At 44.8% G+C, this 16,231-nt stretch overlaps 1 protein-coding gene across 6 annotated transcripts in view; it reads right to left on the bottom strand.

The window, feature by feature from the left end:
- Window positions 1–5,949: 5,949 nt before the first annotated feature.
- Sts (steroid sulfatase (microsomal), isozyme S) overlaps window positions 5,950–16,231 on the bottom strand; it is a 167,412-nt gene continuing 157,130 nt past the window's right edge. For 5 of the 6 annotated variants that reach the window (XM_005406533.2, XM_005406535.2, XM_013505576.1 and 2 more), the window contains one exon: window positions 5,950–8,970. In XM_005406533.2, the coding sequence (XP_005406590.1) occupies window positions 8,591–8,970 (380 nt within the window). In that variant the 3' untranslated portion in view covers window positions 5,950–8,590. The remainder of the gene's footprint in view (window positions 8,971–16,231) is intronic. The other variant, XM_013505577.1, reaches the window with a different exon arrangement.

Genomic DNA, 16,231 nt, shown 5'->3' with positions numbered 1-16,231 from the left:
CTGGATTAGTATATCTAATAGCTTACCTTCATTACTTTGTTCATTACTAGGACAAAACACCCAATACTTACAAGTTAAATGAAGAAAGATTTATTTTGGCTCAGAGACTGTAGATGTTTCAGTTCATAGTCCCCTGGTTCCAAGGCAGGATGGCATGGCAAAGGGACATGGCAGAGGAGAGACAGTCCAAAGCAGGGAAGGCAGGAGGCTGGAAAAAAAGCAACTTTCCATGTGGTTTCCCTTTTATCCCACACGCTACAAGCCTTTAAATGGTACCAGCCAGACCCAGGGTGGGCCGTCCTATTATCCACACCCAAAACTACACTAAGCCAATCACTGGACTAACTCAGTTATCACATACCCTTAATCCATATTCACACATCCTAGGTACGTCTGAAAAGCCCCTCCTATAAGCCCATGAGACTTTGGGGGAACATCTAGATGTAAGGTATAATATAATGCAACACAATGTCAATGCTGTGTATGTAGCTGTTGTACATAATGACAAGGAGAAAAGTTCATATGTTTAATAGAGAAGTAATATTTAAATATTTGTGTGTGTGTGTGTGTGTGTGCATGTGTGTGTGTGTGTGCTCTTGAATTGGTTGAATTTGTGGCTTTGGAGCTGGCTGATACTGTATTCTAAAATCTGTTACTCTGATGTAATCTATAAAGCAGAATATCATTTTCCAGAAAGTCTCAACAGTTAATTAATCATCAGCTTCTTTGCTGTACAAGTGAACCAACTCTTCCTTCTTTCCCACTTCCTCAGTGTACAAGTGGAGAATCATATATACTTGATCCCGGACCATGGTCAGCAACAATTGTTGGCCGTGCTGAACAGTTCTACTATACAGTGGTCAACATTCTTTTCTATGACAAAACATCTGACATCAACAAATTAAATTTGGAAAAGTTTATTTTTTTAGTTTTTATTTTTTGGGTTTTTTTTTTTCCCTGTACCAAGAATTGAACTCATGACCTTGTGCTTGACAGGCAGGTGCTGTGCCGCTGAGCTAAATCCCCAGCCCCTTATTATTTATTTATTTATTTATTTTGGATTTGGGAGTAGATTTATTTGCATCAACAGGCAGTGATCAGGATCATTCCCAGAATATCAGACCCTGATCTTTGGTGGTCTAGGGCTTATATGGGATAGCAAGCAGGAAGTACAGAAGCAGAATGGCTTGTCAAATGGGGAGGGGTCGCTATGCATCATAGCGACCAGCTATGCATCACAGTCACCAGCTGTGTCTAAGTGACAGGAGCCACCAGCTGTGAAACCGGAACTATTACCTGGGTAAGTGAGAAACTGCAGTATACTGGCTGGTGGGGGCATTTTTAACCAGGAAAAGTTTATTTATTATTTAATCAGTAAGTGCTTGTGAGTATTATGGTTTAGATCTAAAATGTCTCCCCCAAAGGTGAAGCTTTTGGAGGGTGATAGGATCATAAGAGCTCTATACTCATCCATGGATTAATCCACCCACAGATTGATATGTAAATGAGCTGTTAGGCAGTGAGGGCCTGGTTAGCAGTGAGTTACTGTAGCTATGACCTGGAAGGATGTATCCTTGTCCCGTTCCTTCTTCCTCTCTCTCCATATCCTGGCTGCTATGGGGTGAGCACACTTCCTCCCCCACACCCTTCGGTCATCCTATTTCTGCCTTGGAGCCAGCCAACCATGGCCTAAACCACTAAAACCATGAGCCGAAACGAACCTCTCCCCCTTTAAATTGTGGCTGTTGGCTATTGTGTTTCAGTGAACAGAAAGTGAATAACACTACAATACATAATCATGGCATTCCTTCTGAGAAACCGGTTCATATACATATTTTGACTATTTTCGATACCATTTTCTCCCCCACTCCAGCACTCTCTCTTCTTTCCAAGTTCCCCTTCCCTATATTCAGTAAATCTATCTCCCAATTTTACACCATCTCCCCTTTTTAAAATTCTTTATTTATATTTTGAGTTTCTCATACAAGAGAAACCATGTGATAATAAAACCATCTGAGTTACTTCACTTAAGATTCTGGTCTCAAATTCCATACATTTTCCCACAAATGCCTCAAATTTATCCTTCTTTGAGACTCAGCAATACCCCCTTGTGTAAACATACCACATTTTCTTTACTCATGTGCCTGTTTTTGAGCATGGAGTTTGCTTCCACTTGTGACTTGTGCTGCTGTACACATGGGTATGCCAGCATAAATACACTACAATGTCTTTAACTTTGGGGAAAAATACCCAGGAGCAGTGTAGCTGGGGGCAACTGAATTTTCATTTTCAGGTTTTTGAGGAATCTTTATAATGATTTACACAGCAGTTGTGTTAGTTTCCATTCTCACCAACAGGGAAAGGCTGATGGTTTTAGAGGTTTCAGTCCATGGCTTTCCGGATTTCAGGCTTGTGTCGGAACAAAATACCATGGTGGTAGGAACAGGTAGAGGACAGCTGCTTAATTCATGGAATCCAGGGAGGGAGAAGGAGAGCGAGTGAGAGAGAGTGCTAAGATGTTGTCTCAAAAGACATGACCAACTCCCTTTCACTAGGCTCCTCCTCCTAAGTGTCTATCACCTCCTGATCTCATCAAACACTTAATTCACGGATTAAATTACGCCCTTTATGATCCACCTTTGTAGTGCATTGTGGACTAAGCATTCAAGAGACTTTGGCTACCATTTCTGAAACCAAAATACACTATATTTCTATCCAAATTTATCTGACTGAGACATGCACATAGATGGGGCTTTCATTTAAATTAACACCACTAAATTGAAGGCCCTTTTTCTTTTTTGAAATCCAATGAACTGTCCTAAAATGTTAGCGGTAGGTCATGTGGCTGAGCTTTTGTGCTCTGTAGGTAATGCACTCCAAGTGCTGCAATATTAACAGCCTTCCAATGTCAATGGTTTGGAAAACACAGCATTGAATTCTTGTCTAGGTGGCCATCACCCATTTATCAATCAGATCTAGATCCCTCTGCAGGTGTCCTGGTCAGTGACTCAAGGATGCAGGCTATCTTGTGGTCTCACTGGAGTTCCACGTATTCTGAAATCAGCAGCAAGAAGCAAAGAGCCTTAGAGAGAGGTATGCAAGCAGACACATAGCAGTGTGTCATGTTCCATACAATGGCACCTAACTGTAAACAGAGTAAGAAACACCTTCGTGCCTGGGCCCCACTGAGATAAAACTCTCCTGTGAGCCAGGGGACAGTGTCTGTTTCCAATGTAGTCACAACTGTTTTCTGTCCACTAAAGAATATGAGCTCTGTGTGGAAATACAGAATATGACATTGCATGCCTATTAGATTCCAATGGTATAAGTTCTGACGAGCAATTCAAAGTACTTACTTAACATGTTTTCATTGGAAAGTCTGTCTTTAGAAAAACACTAACATCCCAAGTACATATTAAAATGTGAAACTTTAGATTTCCCTGTAATCAGGGAATCTGATTTTCTTTTTTTTTTATTTTACAGAGAAAAAAAAAACAACAAGATAACAGACCTCAATATGAAAGTGCTCAGCTGGGCATGGTGGTGCACGACTGTAATCCCATCACTCTGGAAGGCTGAGATAGGAGGCTTGCAAGTTTGAGCCCATCCTGGGCAACTTAGCAACTTAGCAAGAGGCTGTCTCAAAATAAAAAGAACATGAGTGTGGTGGGAGGGTGCTGGGGATGTAGTTCAGTACGAAGTTCCTACAGTTAATCCTAAGTGTTAAAAAAAAAAAAAAGTGCTGACATTTTCTCACGTCAGGTGTACTTAGGGACTGTACAATTATCTTTTCTGAAGATGTAATATTATTTGCTGTACTAAGACATGCCTAGCATTATGGAAAAAACTCATCCAAGGCATTTAAACTGAACGAGTAGCACTATCTTTAGCTGCTAATTCTGAGGGTTAACTATATGGAAGGCTCATTACAGTTTTCCTTAGAAAAATGAATAAATTGCTACATGACCATGCTGACTTTATGAACACCTCAGTATATTTTAAGTTCATAGTATTCTAATTAGAGAAGCTTGCATTTGCCAACTGAAAAAGTTCTGCTTAATATAGGACTTGACGTCATTAAACACTGGTAAGCCACCAGTCCTTAGGCACAAGCTGTTTGACAGAGAGATGCAGTGGGTAATATTTGCTGCAGGAAGGGCTCATGACACAGAAGGTATCGATGGTGAAAGAAATGGAACAGTGAGGGTCTTTGGAAGCTCAGTATAGAAGCCCCATGCTATTGGCATGGATGACAGTGATGAGCACATTCTCCAGTGAGACTTGCTGCCATTGCTAGGGAAGACTTTGTCCAAGACCATGGCCAATGGGGACTTGTAGTAGGGGAGAGACATGGGTTTAATTGTAAACAGAGAATGAGCAGATGGGGATTGATAGTCAAGGGGCAGGTAGGAGTCAAGGGGTGGAAAGTTCTTGAGAAGAGACCTCTGGGATGAGAGGGAGTCCAGCTAAACCAACCAAAAGGGATTCTTGCTAAAGACAAGGTAGGGTGACATAATGCCGCCCAGACAGGGTGGAGGGCGAAGAATGTCATCTGGTGTTGGGGTGAATGGACAACACCTACTTCTCTCTGTTTGGGGGATTTGCTCTGACTCTGGTGTGGTTTTCTTATTGAATCCATTTAAAAAGAGAGAAAAAAAGAGAAAAGGGTTCTCTGCATTAAAATTCTGTCCTGAATGTTAGAGCAAAGCAATCTTTCACCAGGGTAAGGTATCTGTCCTGGGCCCATTAAGACTTTAATGAATCATGGAGCTGAAATACAGTAGGTTTTACTATTAAACATACTACACAAAAATGTGAAACACAACAGTGCACACCAAAAGTACACTTTATGATAGGATCATGTTGGCACAAATGCTGATACGATCTTCAAGTTTGTGTTTTGTTACTTCTATTTTGTTTTTGTTGATTTATTTTTGTAGTGCTGGGGATGAAACTGGGTGCATTTTCCACATGGTAAGCAAGTCTTCTGCCACTGAGTTATGCTCCCAGCCCTTCTTATTTTATTTGTTTGCTTGTTTGTTGTTTTGTTTTGTTTTCTGGTACTTGGAATCGAACTCACAACCTTGTGCATGCCAGGTAGGTGCTGTGCCTCTGAGCTAAACCCCCAGCCCTCTTATTTTAAAACAAATTAAAATATTATTGGGCATCCATAAATGTTAATCATTTGGCTTTGTTCTGTCCTCTAATTAATTGAGGTCAGGGCTTATTTTCTTTTAAAAAATTTTTACTTTTATTACTACATGCATAAAGCATACAATGATTGCATGCATCATGGGGGCATTGGTATGTGAATGTAGCACATCTTAATTCATTTTACTCCCCTCCCCCTTTCCTCCGTCCATTTCTGGGACCCCTGTCCCATTTGAGAAAGACCTATCTTCCTGTTTCCTAGTACCTATCATTTATTTTACTTTTTAATCTTTTATACTTTGAGTTTAAGCTCGTGTGTCTGAGGTACTTTACATTTTGGTCTCCAGGTGCACCTATTTTCCTACAAACTACTCAAGTTCATCCTTCTCTATGGCAGAATAGTACTCCATTATGTGTGAATACCACATTTTCGTTATCCATTCCTCTGCTGGTGAACTTATAGGCTGCTTCCAAGGTTTAGTTAGTTTGAGTTGTGCCATAAGCAAGGGTGTGCATGGATCCCTGTAATAGGAAGTTTTGAACTCTTTTAGGAAGATACCTAGGATTGGAATAGCCCAGTCAAATGAAATGTTTAGCTTTAGGTTTTTAAGGAATCTCCACAGTGATTTCCATAGCATTTCTTACTTTCTTTTGCATACCTCAGCCTCTTCTCTGAGCTAAGAAGGGTCTTGATAGTTTGCTGCTACACACTGCTTAACATCCTGCCGGAAACAGTGTAAACATGCTGTGTATTAGGGAACCCAGCCACATAGGAAAGGAGAGAATTTGGATGCAACATTTTTAATTGCCAAGGAGTATTTTATTTAGCTTTGCATTAACATGTGACAAGGAATTCTTTTTATCTGATGCAATCATTTTAAAAGAAGCATTTTTGGGATATGCTTCAAATACTATCCCTATGTGTGTGTGTGTGTGTGTGTGTGTGTGTGTATGTGTTTAATTTATTTTTTGTTTTTTGCTTGGTCTATATTGCATGTTCTTCAGGGAAGTTTGAAATGTCAGCCACCTCTTTTAAGTTCTCTCTTACAGGGATATGTCACTTATTCTGTTTTCCGTGCAGTGCAAATGACCCATACATTACTGAGCTGTTTGCTTAACTTTTGGCATTGATGTAATGCGAGGAATATGAACTTCTTTTTGAAGAGCTTTCTGGAAGCTTCAAAATGCAGGAAGGTTTGAATATAGAATTGAAGAAATAATATCAATAGAATGCTTTGAAAATATGTAGCCATGCCTTACAGCTCTGTAAAATTACAAAAACAAACAACACCTGTACCTTCCAGCTTTCTTAAATCTCTCCTGGACAACACCCCACCCAATAAAAAAATCAAATTTGTTATACAATAAAAGCAAAACCTTCAGGTGGTAAACAGTTTGAAATCTATGATCGTTATGGTTATTACAAATAAGCATGACTTTGAAATGTCCTGAATTTTAATAGTGATATCAGGTATTTGAGGCACTTTTAAGCTCAGTTCCAATTCAGACAGAGGTATATTTTGTGTTTCAAGTCCTGTTGACACTTCACACATTAAATAACTCTACACCCAAACGGGCATACAGTATCATCTATAAACGTGCTTCTAGTTACAGAATCCTCTCACAGATATTCCCTGCACCCTTTGGCATCTTCTAAAAGTCCACTTGCATTGATTTCTTCAGTAAATAATGTCACCCTAAAGCCAGATTACAGAAGTCATGGATTTCCTGGATGCCTGCAGGAATAATCTCCATGCATCACCAACATCCCTGTCCACTCTTCTGTATGAGCGCTTCCTGAAACAAAATGACAGATTTTGCACAATTTCCAGAGGAAGGAATTCATGTTAACAGGAAGAATCCTATCTGCTTTCTGGCTTTAAAAATTCCAGGGGCAGGATGGTGTGGGCATCACTTCTTTTTTTCTTCCCTCCAGAAAAGGAAAGCAAAAATTAAATAGAAGAGCTATAAGGGGCCTTGGGGAAATGCTGTGGAATCCTGGGGGTTCCTTTGTGGAGGAACTCAGGATATTTGGATCAGGTTTCAGAAAGCCCAAGATAGGCTCCCATATCTCTCCCAACAGCCACGAGAGTGCTCAGTATCCCATTCCCCTACATGGACTTAGAGTGACCTGTGCTGAGCAAACAAAGAATGCCTACACACATCCCCCAAATTTATAGAGGACTGGTAAGCTAGTTCACTTCAGCTTGTCTCCATTTACCTATAAAGTCATCTAATCATTTTCTGAGAGGATGTGCCACCTGGACCACTTCTTGAATTCGAAGGGTGGAGAAATCGTTCCCCAGACAGACTTGGAATTTCTCACCTAAGCCACATCCTACGTGACCTGATTATGATTTTCCCAGAAGTACTGAGGTTTGGGGGAAGTCAGATTAAAACATAATCACAGGAAAGTAGCAACACTACCTACTGATTTCTCCTCTCTAGTTCATGGCTAGGAATCAGGAGCAACTCCTATATGTGTATAAATCATGGGTTACATGTGCCCCACCTCTTTTGGACCCCAGATAACATACTTTCCATGTGAGCCATTCTGAATTATATTCCAAGACATTCCTGGGAAAGTAGAAGCCCCAAATTCCCTTGTAATTCCCAGCTCCACCCACCAAAAGGCAAGACAAAGACTGGAATATACTACTGACAATGGACTACAAATCAGTTCAGGAGAGCTCTGTGTATTTTTGTTGAAAGATTTTACAGTAGATTCATTGCCCAAATCTACCTGGGAGCTTCTGTTGCATTTACTTAAATAACTATAAACACCTCGATTCCCTAAACATCTTAATCTTCTTAAGCAAAGAAACTTTGTACATCTATGTATCCATGTATCTGTTTATCTATCTATATGGCTAAAAGCATTTAATATGTGCTGCCATAACAGTAATACTGAGTTGTCTTCCTATAATCAAATAGGAATGTACGATCCTCTTTGCATAGGAAAGAAGATGGGCCTTCATTTGTTATAAAGCTGAATATGCTACTATCTACTAAAGTCTTTGAAGTGTGCTTGTCTTTTGGCTGCTGTGCTTGTTAGCCTTGGAGGTTACATGATAACTTGAGGAGATCATGTAAATGACACCTTATCCCGTTAGTCGGGGAGATGGGCGCATTCACTCTTGAACTTGCTCCACCTTGCTGCAGTGGTGTAAGAGGTGAGTGTCCCGTTCACCCTACTGACACCAAGTCCAAAGACCCTGGCCATGGAAGACATCAGTTTATCATGTTCTACTACAGATGCCGCAAGCAGGACCTAACCCCTACTGGCTGGGTAACCACTGATGTCTTGCTCAGGACTGCAGTGATAGGACAGAGAATCAGAACACATCTGAGGCAGCAAGACAAGGCAGGGCATTGCGATGAAGATAGCGGACTCAGCCACATGCATCTTTCTGGTCTCCAGACCCACAGCAGCTCACGGCTAATTGCTCATTCTTTGACCCTGTTTTTCTCGGTCGCACTGACAAGACAGGGAAGAGGAAGGTGACGGACAGCAGAGCTGGAGCCACGGTTTCCAAAGCACATTCCACGCAGACAGCTGGTTGGGGACCTCCCGAAGGCTCCTGGTGTGGTTGTCTGCCACTTCCTGCATGGTTCTGAGGATCTCATGGAAACGTGGCTCCGTTGCTGGAGTCAAAGGGCTTCTCTCCCGTGGATCTCTGGAAAGGTCGAACAGCAAAGGTGGGTCGTGGTGGGTGATGTAGTTCCCAAAACAGAAACACACGTGTGTGGAAAAGCATCCATTGGCACCTTCAGGGTTGAACTTGGGTGTGAAGTACAGCATTTTCCAGATGGATTTGCCTGTGATTCAAAATATAGAAAGAATATCACTAAAAACCATCCTTAGGTGACGTGTTGAAAATGTACACTGAATGTTTAAATTTAAAAACAACTTATTCCAGTACAAGACGCATTGCCACGAACCTCCTATGAAATCTTCTCCCTTTATTCAAACACACTGATCCCATCATTCTTGCTAATTCCTGCCGCAGGTCTGGAAGTCCTCTTTCATGAGTGTCTTTACAAACTATGATCAGAAATACAACGAATGGTCCTGCCGAGTGCCACCCAAGGAAAAGCAGGCTTCTAAAAACAGGATGCTGTGTCTTTATCCACCTTATTCACCAGATCTGGCATGGAGCCACTTTTGGGTCTTCCCCAAAGTCAGAAAGACCACAAATTGTCAATGTCTTGGATCAATTCAGGACATCAAGTCAGCTACAACTGTTCAACTAAAGACTGTCAGGAAGGTCAACTTCCAGACCTGCTTCAGAAAGTGGCCAGGATGATGAGATATATGTGTTAAAAGTGAGGAGGAGGGTTGTGAGGGGAATTAATGACAACTATTTTTTACTATGATACATGCTGTAAATTTAGACATTCACCCTAAATTTTCATCACAATCAACCAACAGCTACAAGCAAAAAGCATGTCAATACAGTGCTTTAAGAAAGGGAACACTTATTGTCCAACTATGGATGGAATTACATTCTTTCCAGCCATCCTTAAGTCTCAACAGGGTGAATGGGACAATGTAAAAATAATGCATTGTAGGTCAAACGTCCCTCATCTGCAAATCCCAAATCAAAGATGCTCTAACCCCAAAACATTCCATTGTTGACATACATAATTCCCCTAGCAATCAAAACTCAGATGTGATAAACACATGCTGTAAACTGACCTGCAGGTTGGGTGCATAAGTTTTACAGGAACCAAGTGACTCCCTGGTTCACCCTCAGGTCCCTTGCCCAAGATATCTCATGATGTGTGAGCAAACACAGTATCCCCAGATCCCAAACAATATGAAAACATAGCACTTCTGTGCCCCAGCCTTCCAGAGGTGGGACACACGGTCTGTAGCTGTCTAATCACCAGCAGCACCAAATGGATGAGATGAAACAAATGAAGCAGTTGGTGTGAGCCAAACTGAGCACACAAAACACAGTGTTTTCTTTTCATTCAAAGACTTTCTTTCTCTCCTCTCTCTGTCTGTCTTTGTCTCTGTGTCTGTGTTTCTGTCCCTGTCTCTCTTCTCTGTCTCTCTCCTCTCTCTCTCTCTCTCTCTCTCTCTCTCATCTCTCTCTGTGTCTGTCTCTGTCCCTGTCCCTGTCTCTCTTCTCTGTCTCTCTCCTCTCTCTCTGTCTCTGTCTCTCTCCCTTCATCCACTGCCCCCTAGTCTCTCTCTGCTCTGGTTCCTTCACTTTTTTCCCAACCCCCAAGGATCAGGTGCTGGAAACCTAGCAAATGGAGAAACAAATTCTCTCAGGAGAGCTCTCACACCTGGCTGTCCTTCTTCCTAGCATAAACTTTGGGGCTTGACTTTAGGAAGTACGTGCTTCACGAGTCCCAACTGACAGCCATACTATGAGCACCTGGCTCTGCTACCGCTGGCTAGCCAGTCTCCCTTTGAGCTGGCCACCCATATTTCTATTCAAAACCAAAGGTGAGCAAGAGGCAGGCACAAAGCTCACATGTAACCAAAGCAGGATAAAGCCACGCACAGAGGCACACACACTAACACGACATCATGGGCCATCTGACACATGCTAGGACCTCAACTGATACTGTACTTTAAACATTTTAGGGGAAAAAAATCCAAAAATGGTGAGTCCAGAATTAAATGAGGCTAGAGGTGGGGGATGGAGGACTGCAAATGGGTAACAGGAAGGATCTTTCTAGGGTGGAGAAAATGTTCTAAAATTAGATTGTCGCTAGGGCTGTACAACTCGACAAACATATTAAAAGTCTTGGGATTGGAGTTTTACAGCATGCAAATTAAACCTTCATAAAGCTGTCAGAAGCTCCAAATTAGGTGAATTCATCAACACCTGAGCAGCACGCTTAGTTTGTAAAATTAAGTTCCGTCTTCCACAACCCCCCTACAATACTGACATTTCTTAGGAAAAGTAACACATATACAAACAATCAGTCTGAAATAATGGGTGCATTTCCTGTTGGCTGGACAAAAGTGTGACTTTCTGAAAGAGCATTATATTCATTGTGGTGGCACATGCCTATTATCCCAGCACGCTGGGAGGCTGAGGCAGAAGGATCACAAGTTCTAGCCCAGCCTGGGCAACTTGAGGACTTAGAGACCCTATCTCAAAATAATTATGAAAGAAGGGTTGGGTTGTAGCTCCGGAAAAAGCCCTGGCTTCAGTTCCTAATACAGAGAGAGTCAGAGACAGAGACACAGAGAGACAGAAGAGGGAAAGAGAGAGACAGAGAGAGAAAGAGACAGAGAGACAGATAGGAGAGACAGAGATAGAGACAGGAGAGATGACTAATGAAAATAGAATTGAAACGCACACCACTAGCAGAAAGAGGTACAAAACATGAGCAACCTTCCCATGACTCATGGATTTTTACCTGAAACCCAAGCTACCTCCCAAGGAGAAGCAACCCACACCCTTGTAAGGCACTCTGACACTTATGCCACGAAACAACAGGGAGGGCTCTGCAGCTATTTCGTCATGATTGGTTGCAGACACAACAGGATAGCCTGGGATCCACTGAAAGCAAGTCGCTGGTGTGTGCTTGGAGCTCCTGCAGTCCCGATCCCTCTGCCTTATCACAGGGAGTACTCCTTCCCTGTGTGGGGTTTAATTTATTGTTTGGAAGAGGCTGGGAAAAAGGGTGAGCGAGTTGCGTGTGGTCTGTCATGGGTGACTATATCAGAGGATGTTCCTGAGGAGAGGCTGGCAATCTGGGGCAGAGATGGACAGGGCGTCCAGGTCACTCAGACGTGCTCAGGGCATCTGTCACTCCCAGAGAAGGTCGGGGTGACACCAGGCATACGGCTGCAGCAAGAAGACGCTGTTGCTACCTCCAGCAGTCCTGAAAACAGCAGTCAGTAACCTTCAGGGTCTTCCTGTCAATGACAGCAGTGTGTGTCATCCTGCTTGCTTTCTGGGGACAAGAGAGCTCCTTCAGACGCCACTTAGTGTCTGGCTGACCCAGCCTGCTGTTTGCAACCATTGAGAAACTGTCCTTGCAGTCAGAGACACACAGAAAGGCCCTCTCCTTCCAGCTCTGAAAGCTGCGAATCCGGAACGCGGCTTGAACTTGACATTCAAGTCAAGCCTGAGCTTGCTGCAAGCCCCCAGAGAGCTCAGGCTGCAGGGACAGGCTCAGTGCGACAGCCCGCAGTTCGCACTTGCTCTCCAGGGTGGTGCACGGGACCCAGAGATGGCAGGCTCTGGGCAAGCCCGCTCCAACGTGAGCACCCAGAGGACATGGTGTTAAAGCTGGTGGACAGCCAGCAGGTCCCCTCCCCAGGGGACACAGGAAGGGTGGGAGGATCATTACACAGACACATCTGCCTGCCAGATGGAAACAAGAGGAGGGGAGGGAGAGAAAAGGGTGGAGAGGGAGAGAGAAGGAGAGAGAGGGAGGGAGGGAAAGACAGAGAGCCCGGGAGAGGGAGAGAAGGAAAGAGAGGGAGAGAGAGGGCGGGGGAGGGAGGGGGAGGGAGAAGGGTGACAGGAGGGGGAGGGAGGGGGAGGGGAGAGGAGGCCAACAGAGCCACACAGAGAAATACAGATGAGGAAAAATGGGACGGGAAAGAGGGAGGGAGAGAGAGGGACAGAGAGACAGATGGAAAGAGGGAGAGAGGGAAAGAGAGAGAGGAAGGGGAAGGGGAGGGGGAGACAGAACGAGAGGGGGAGAGAGAGGATTGAGAGAGACAGAGGTGGACAGACAGGCCCAGAAATAGAGTGAGAGTCAAAAGAGGCAAGCAGCCTGGGACAGTGAGACAGGGAAAGCGGACAGAGAGCCACAGGTCTACAGACAGAGAGATGCAGAGATATAGGAAGCAACTGTGTGAGAGAGAGAGAGCGAGAAGGAGAAAGAGAGAGACAAAGAGACAGAGGGGAGGGAGGATGGGGAGGGGCATCGGAGGGGCGGGGAGGGAGAGGGAGAGGGCCGCAGCCAGCACAGGACTCAGCTGGCCCGCGGGCTCTTCCTGGCGGTACAGCTGACCCCTCCCAGGCTGCGTCCTGTCCCTCCCTGCACTGCCCGACCCCTGCACCCACCCCGAGGGCTTGGGCAGCGCCTTCCTGCTCCAGAGACACCAGTCCGCACCCCCAAAAGCAGGCACTTGCTCACTTCCGGTTGCCATTCTGGGGGTTCTGCAGCCGAGACACTCGCTTCTCCTTTTCTGCTCAGTCCTGAAGGGTGCAGTGCTTTGGTGAATTGCTCCCCTCAGCTGTTCCTTTCAACTCTAGGGCCTCAGCTTTAGGTTCGAATCCCGGCTCTGCCATTTCCTAGCTGTGAGCGTTATCTCTTTGAATGGGACCCCTCCCTTCTTCCTGTGAGGCAAGTTCACAGGTTGAGGCAAGTTCACAGGTTGAGGGTGTGGGGGTCACAGCGGAGAGGTGACTTAGGAGTTACTGGGGACATGGAGCTACCGGCAATGACAGTGGAAGCACATGAATTTCCATCTGCTCCAAAATCTGCTGCCATTGGAAGACTTATCTTCCACATCTTGCTATTATCTTGGAGCTCTTCCATTTCCACTTCAGATACTGGCCTTTTATTACTGTGAGGAACCCACACCGCGGGGCCCAACGGTCTCCTCCATCCCATGGTCCCAAGCCTATCATGAGTTACTTTCTCCTGCCTCAAAAATCTCACTGCCTTTCCCCATCCTGGAACAGACACCCCAAATCAGCAACTCAAAGATCACCTGGAACCACCCAAGCCCACCAAGGTCTTCTAGCTCAGTGCACATAAATGATCCCTGAACTCTGTGTGCCTGAGCCTTTTAACCAACTGCAGGAGCTGACTCCCTCTTGAGAACCGCATCCCCGTCCTTTAAGTGGTCAGCGCTGGGCTAACGTGTCCTAGACCGAGTTCCGCCAGCTTCCTGTGCTTGGCTGCATCAGAATCATGACACAAGACTCTGAAGGAAGACTACACAGTTCCAGGCTATGGCTAACAGCCTCTGTTCAAAGTCAGGCAGGTGTGGGAGCAATCCAAACTCCACTAAGTGATGCAGGAGTCCAACCACAACTAAACTCTGGCTTTGCATACTGAAAGACAGAGCTACAAAACTCAATAAAAAGTGGGTGTGTGATGTGTACTAGACATGTCCCCTTCCCGTCTTTGCTACTGGAATATTAATATCCCATGCACCTTTCAAGGCCCCACCACAATTTTTCTTCAACAACCCTATCTCAATTCCCATCTGGAAGTCCCCAGGATCCCCATTCCCTCTGGTGGGTCTCCACATTCATCTGGCACTGAGGTCCATCTGTGATCCTCTGCAGTCTCAGCTCGTCTTGCTACATTATTTGCTCTTTGAATGCAAGCTTGGATCTCCCACACCTCTTAAATGCACAGCATCTTGCACGTCAAAGAAGACCAATAAACATTTGATGGGTATTAAAATGCAAAAGGAAGACAGCCATGAACAAAGAGGGACTAAAAGAAAGGGAAGAATCCAGTTGTCTTCATGAAATCCAGCAGAGGAAGGCAGGAAGCCCACCACATTCTACCATCATTCTTGGGAACTACCCTGATATCTTGCCTAAAACCACACAGGCCTTCCATGAAGCCTGCTGCCTCCACTACAGGTTGCCTGCAGGTCTTCTGGAATGGCAACTGGTGATGACAGAGACTTGAACAAAGGAGCTAGAGCTCTTGCAAGGGCATTTGCCTGGGGTTCTCCTGGCATCAACAAGTGGGCAGTTGGCAAAGATGAACAGACTGGGCTCAAGTATTTCCATCTTTAGGAAAGAAAGTCCATGGAGAGATGCTAAGGGAGGAATGGGGGCAGCTCAGAGGGGCTAGGTAGGAATAAGAGGGCCAGAGCAAAGACGACCAGGGCTAAGCTGCCCTGGATGGCCACTCTAAGGGAGTAAGAGGGCACAGATGAACTCCAGGAAGGGTGCAGGGAGGCATACAGATGCCCAGACAGATGGTAGGGTGGATTTTTTGTGACTGTGTGCAGGGGAGTATATGGAGTTAGATGAAGATGTTACAATGAATGGGACGCAAAGTCTAAAACCAGATCTTGTTGGCTGCAAATCCCAGCTTTGACACACACTCTGTCAGTGCAGGGCAACCCTGTGACTTCCTGCGCTTCTGTCTTGTGCCTGTTAGTAGGAGAATTAACATCGAGAGAGACTGCTAGCAGCTTTCCCAGTGTTACCTGTGGCTAAGGCTCCACTTCCTGGCTGCTTTGGAAGCCAGGACTACACACAAGTGATCAATGTCTGGTTAGTGAGCTTTAAATAGGAGAGTGTAGATAACTTTCCTAGGAGATGGTTTGGATCTGAAACGTCTTTCGAAGGTTCCTGTGTTAAAGGTTTGACCCTCCGTGGACCAGGCTTCAGAGGAGGGGACTTTAGGAGGTCACTGCATTATGCCGATTGTGACAAGACCATTGGATTTGTCCACTGATGGAATAAAAATTGGATGGCACTAATGGGACATGATGAAAACTGAGCAGGTAGGACCTCAGAGAAGGATGTACTTCTTCGGGGTGTGGCTTTGGTGGCTATATTTTATCTCTGGTCTCTCTCTTTTTCTCTCCTCTCTCTTTCCTGGCTGGCAGAGGGCTATCAGCTTTCCTCTGACAATTACTTCTACTATGATGTTTCTGCAATGGAGCCAGCAGGCCAGGGACTGGGAGCTCTGAAACTGAGCCAAATAAGCTTCCCGTCCTTTAAGTTATGCTTCTCATGTATCTTGTTAGAGTGAGAGAAAGCTGCCTGACTCATGTACCTTTTCAGTGTCAGCTTTGCCTTCCATTTATCCATCCATGCATCCATCCACCCATCCACCCATCCAGCCACCTATCCACCCATCCATCCACCTGCCTGCCCATCCATCCATCCATCCATCCATCCATCCATCCATACATGCACCCACCCATCTGCCCATCCACCCACCCATCTATCCACCCATCTATCCATCCACCCATCCATCCACCCCTCCATTCATCATTCATCCATCCATCCATCCATCTATCCATCCATCCACCCATCCATCCACCAATCCACCCGTCCAGCCATCCAGCCATCCATCCATCCACCCATCTATTCATCCATCCACCCAT

Source organism: Chinchilla lanigera, unplaced genomic scaffold (assembly GCF_000276665.1).
Source record: "Chinchilla lanigera isolate Chin_1 unplaced genomic scaffold, ChiLan1.0 scaffold00098, whole genome shotgun sequence".
In the NCBI taxonomy this organism is placed as follows: domain Eukaryota; kingdom Metazoa; phylum Chordata; class Mammalia; order Rodentia; family Chinchillidae; genus Chinchilla; species Chinchilla lanigera.
This window is presented reverse-complemented; position numbering and strand designations above follow the sequence as displayed.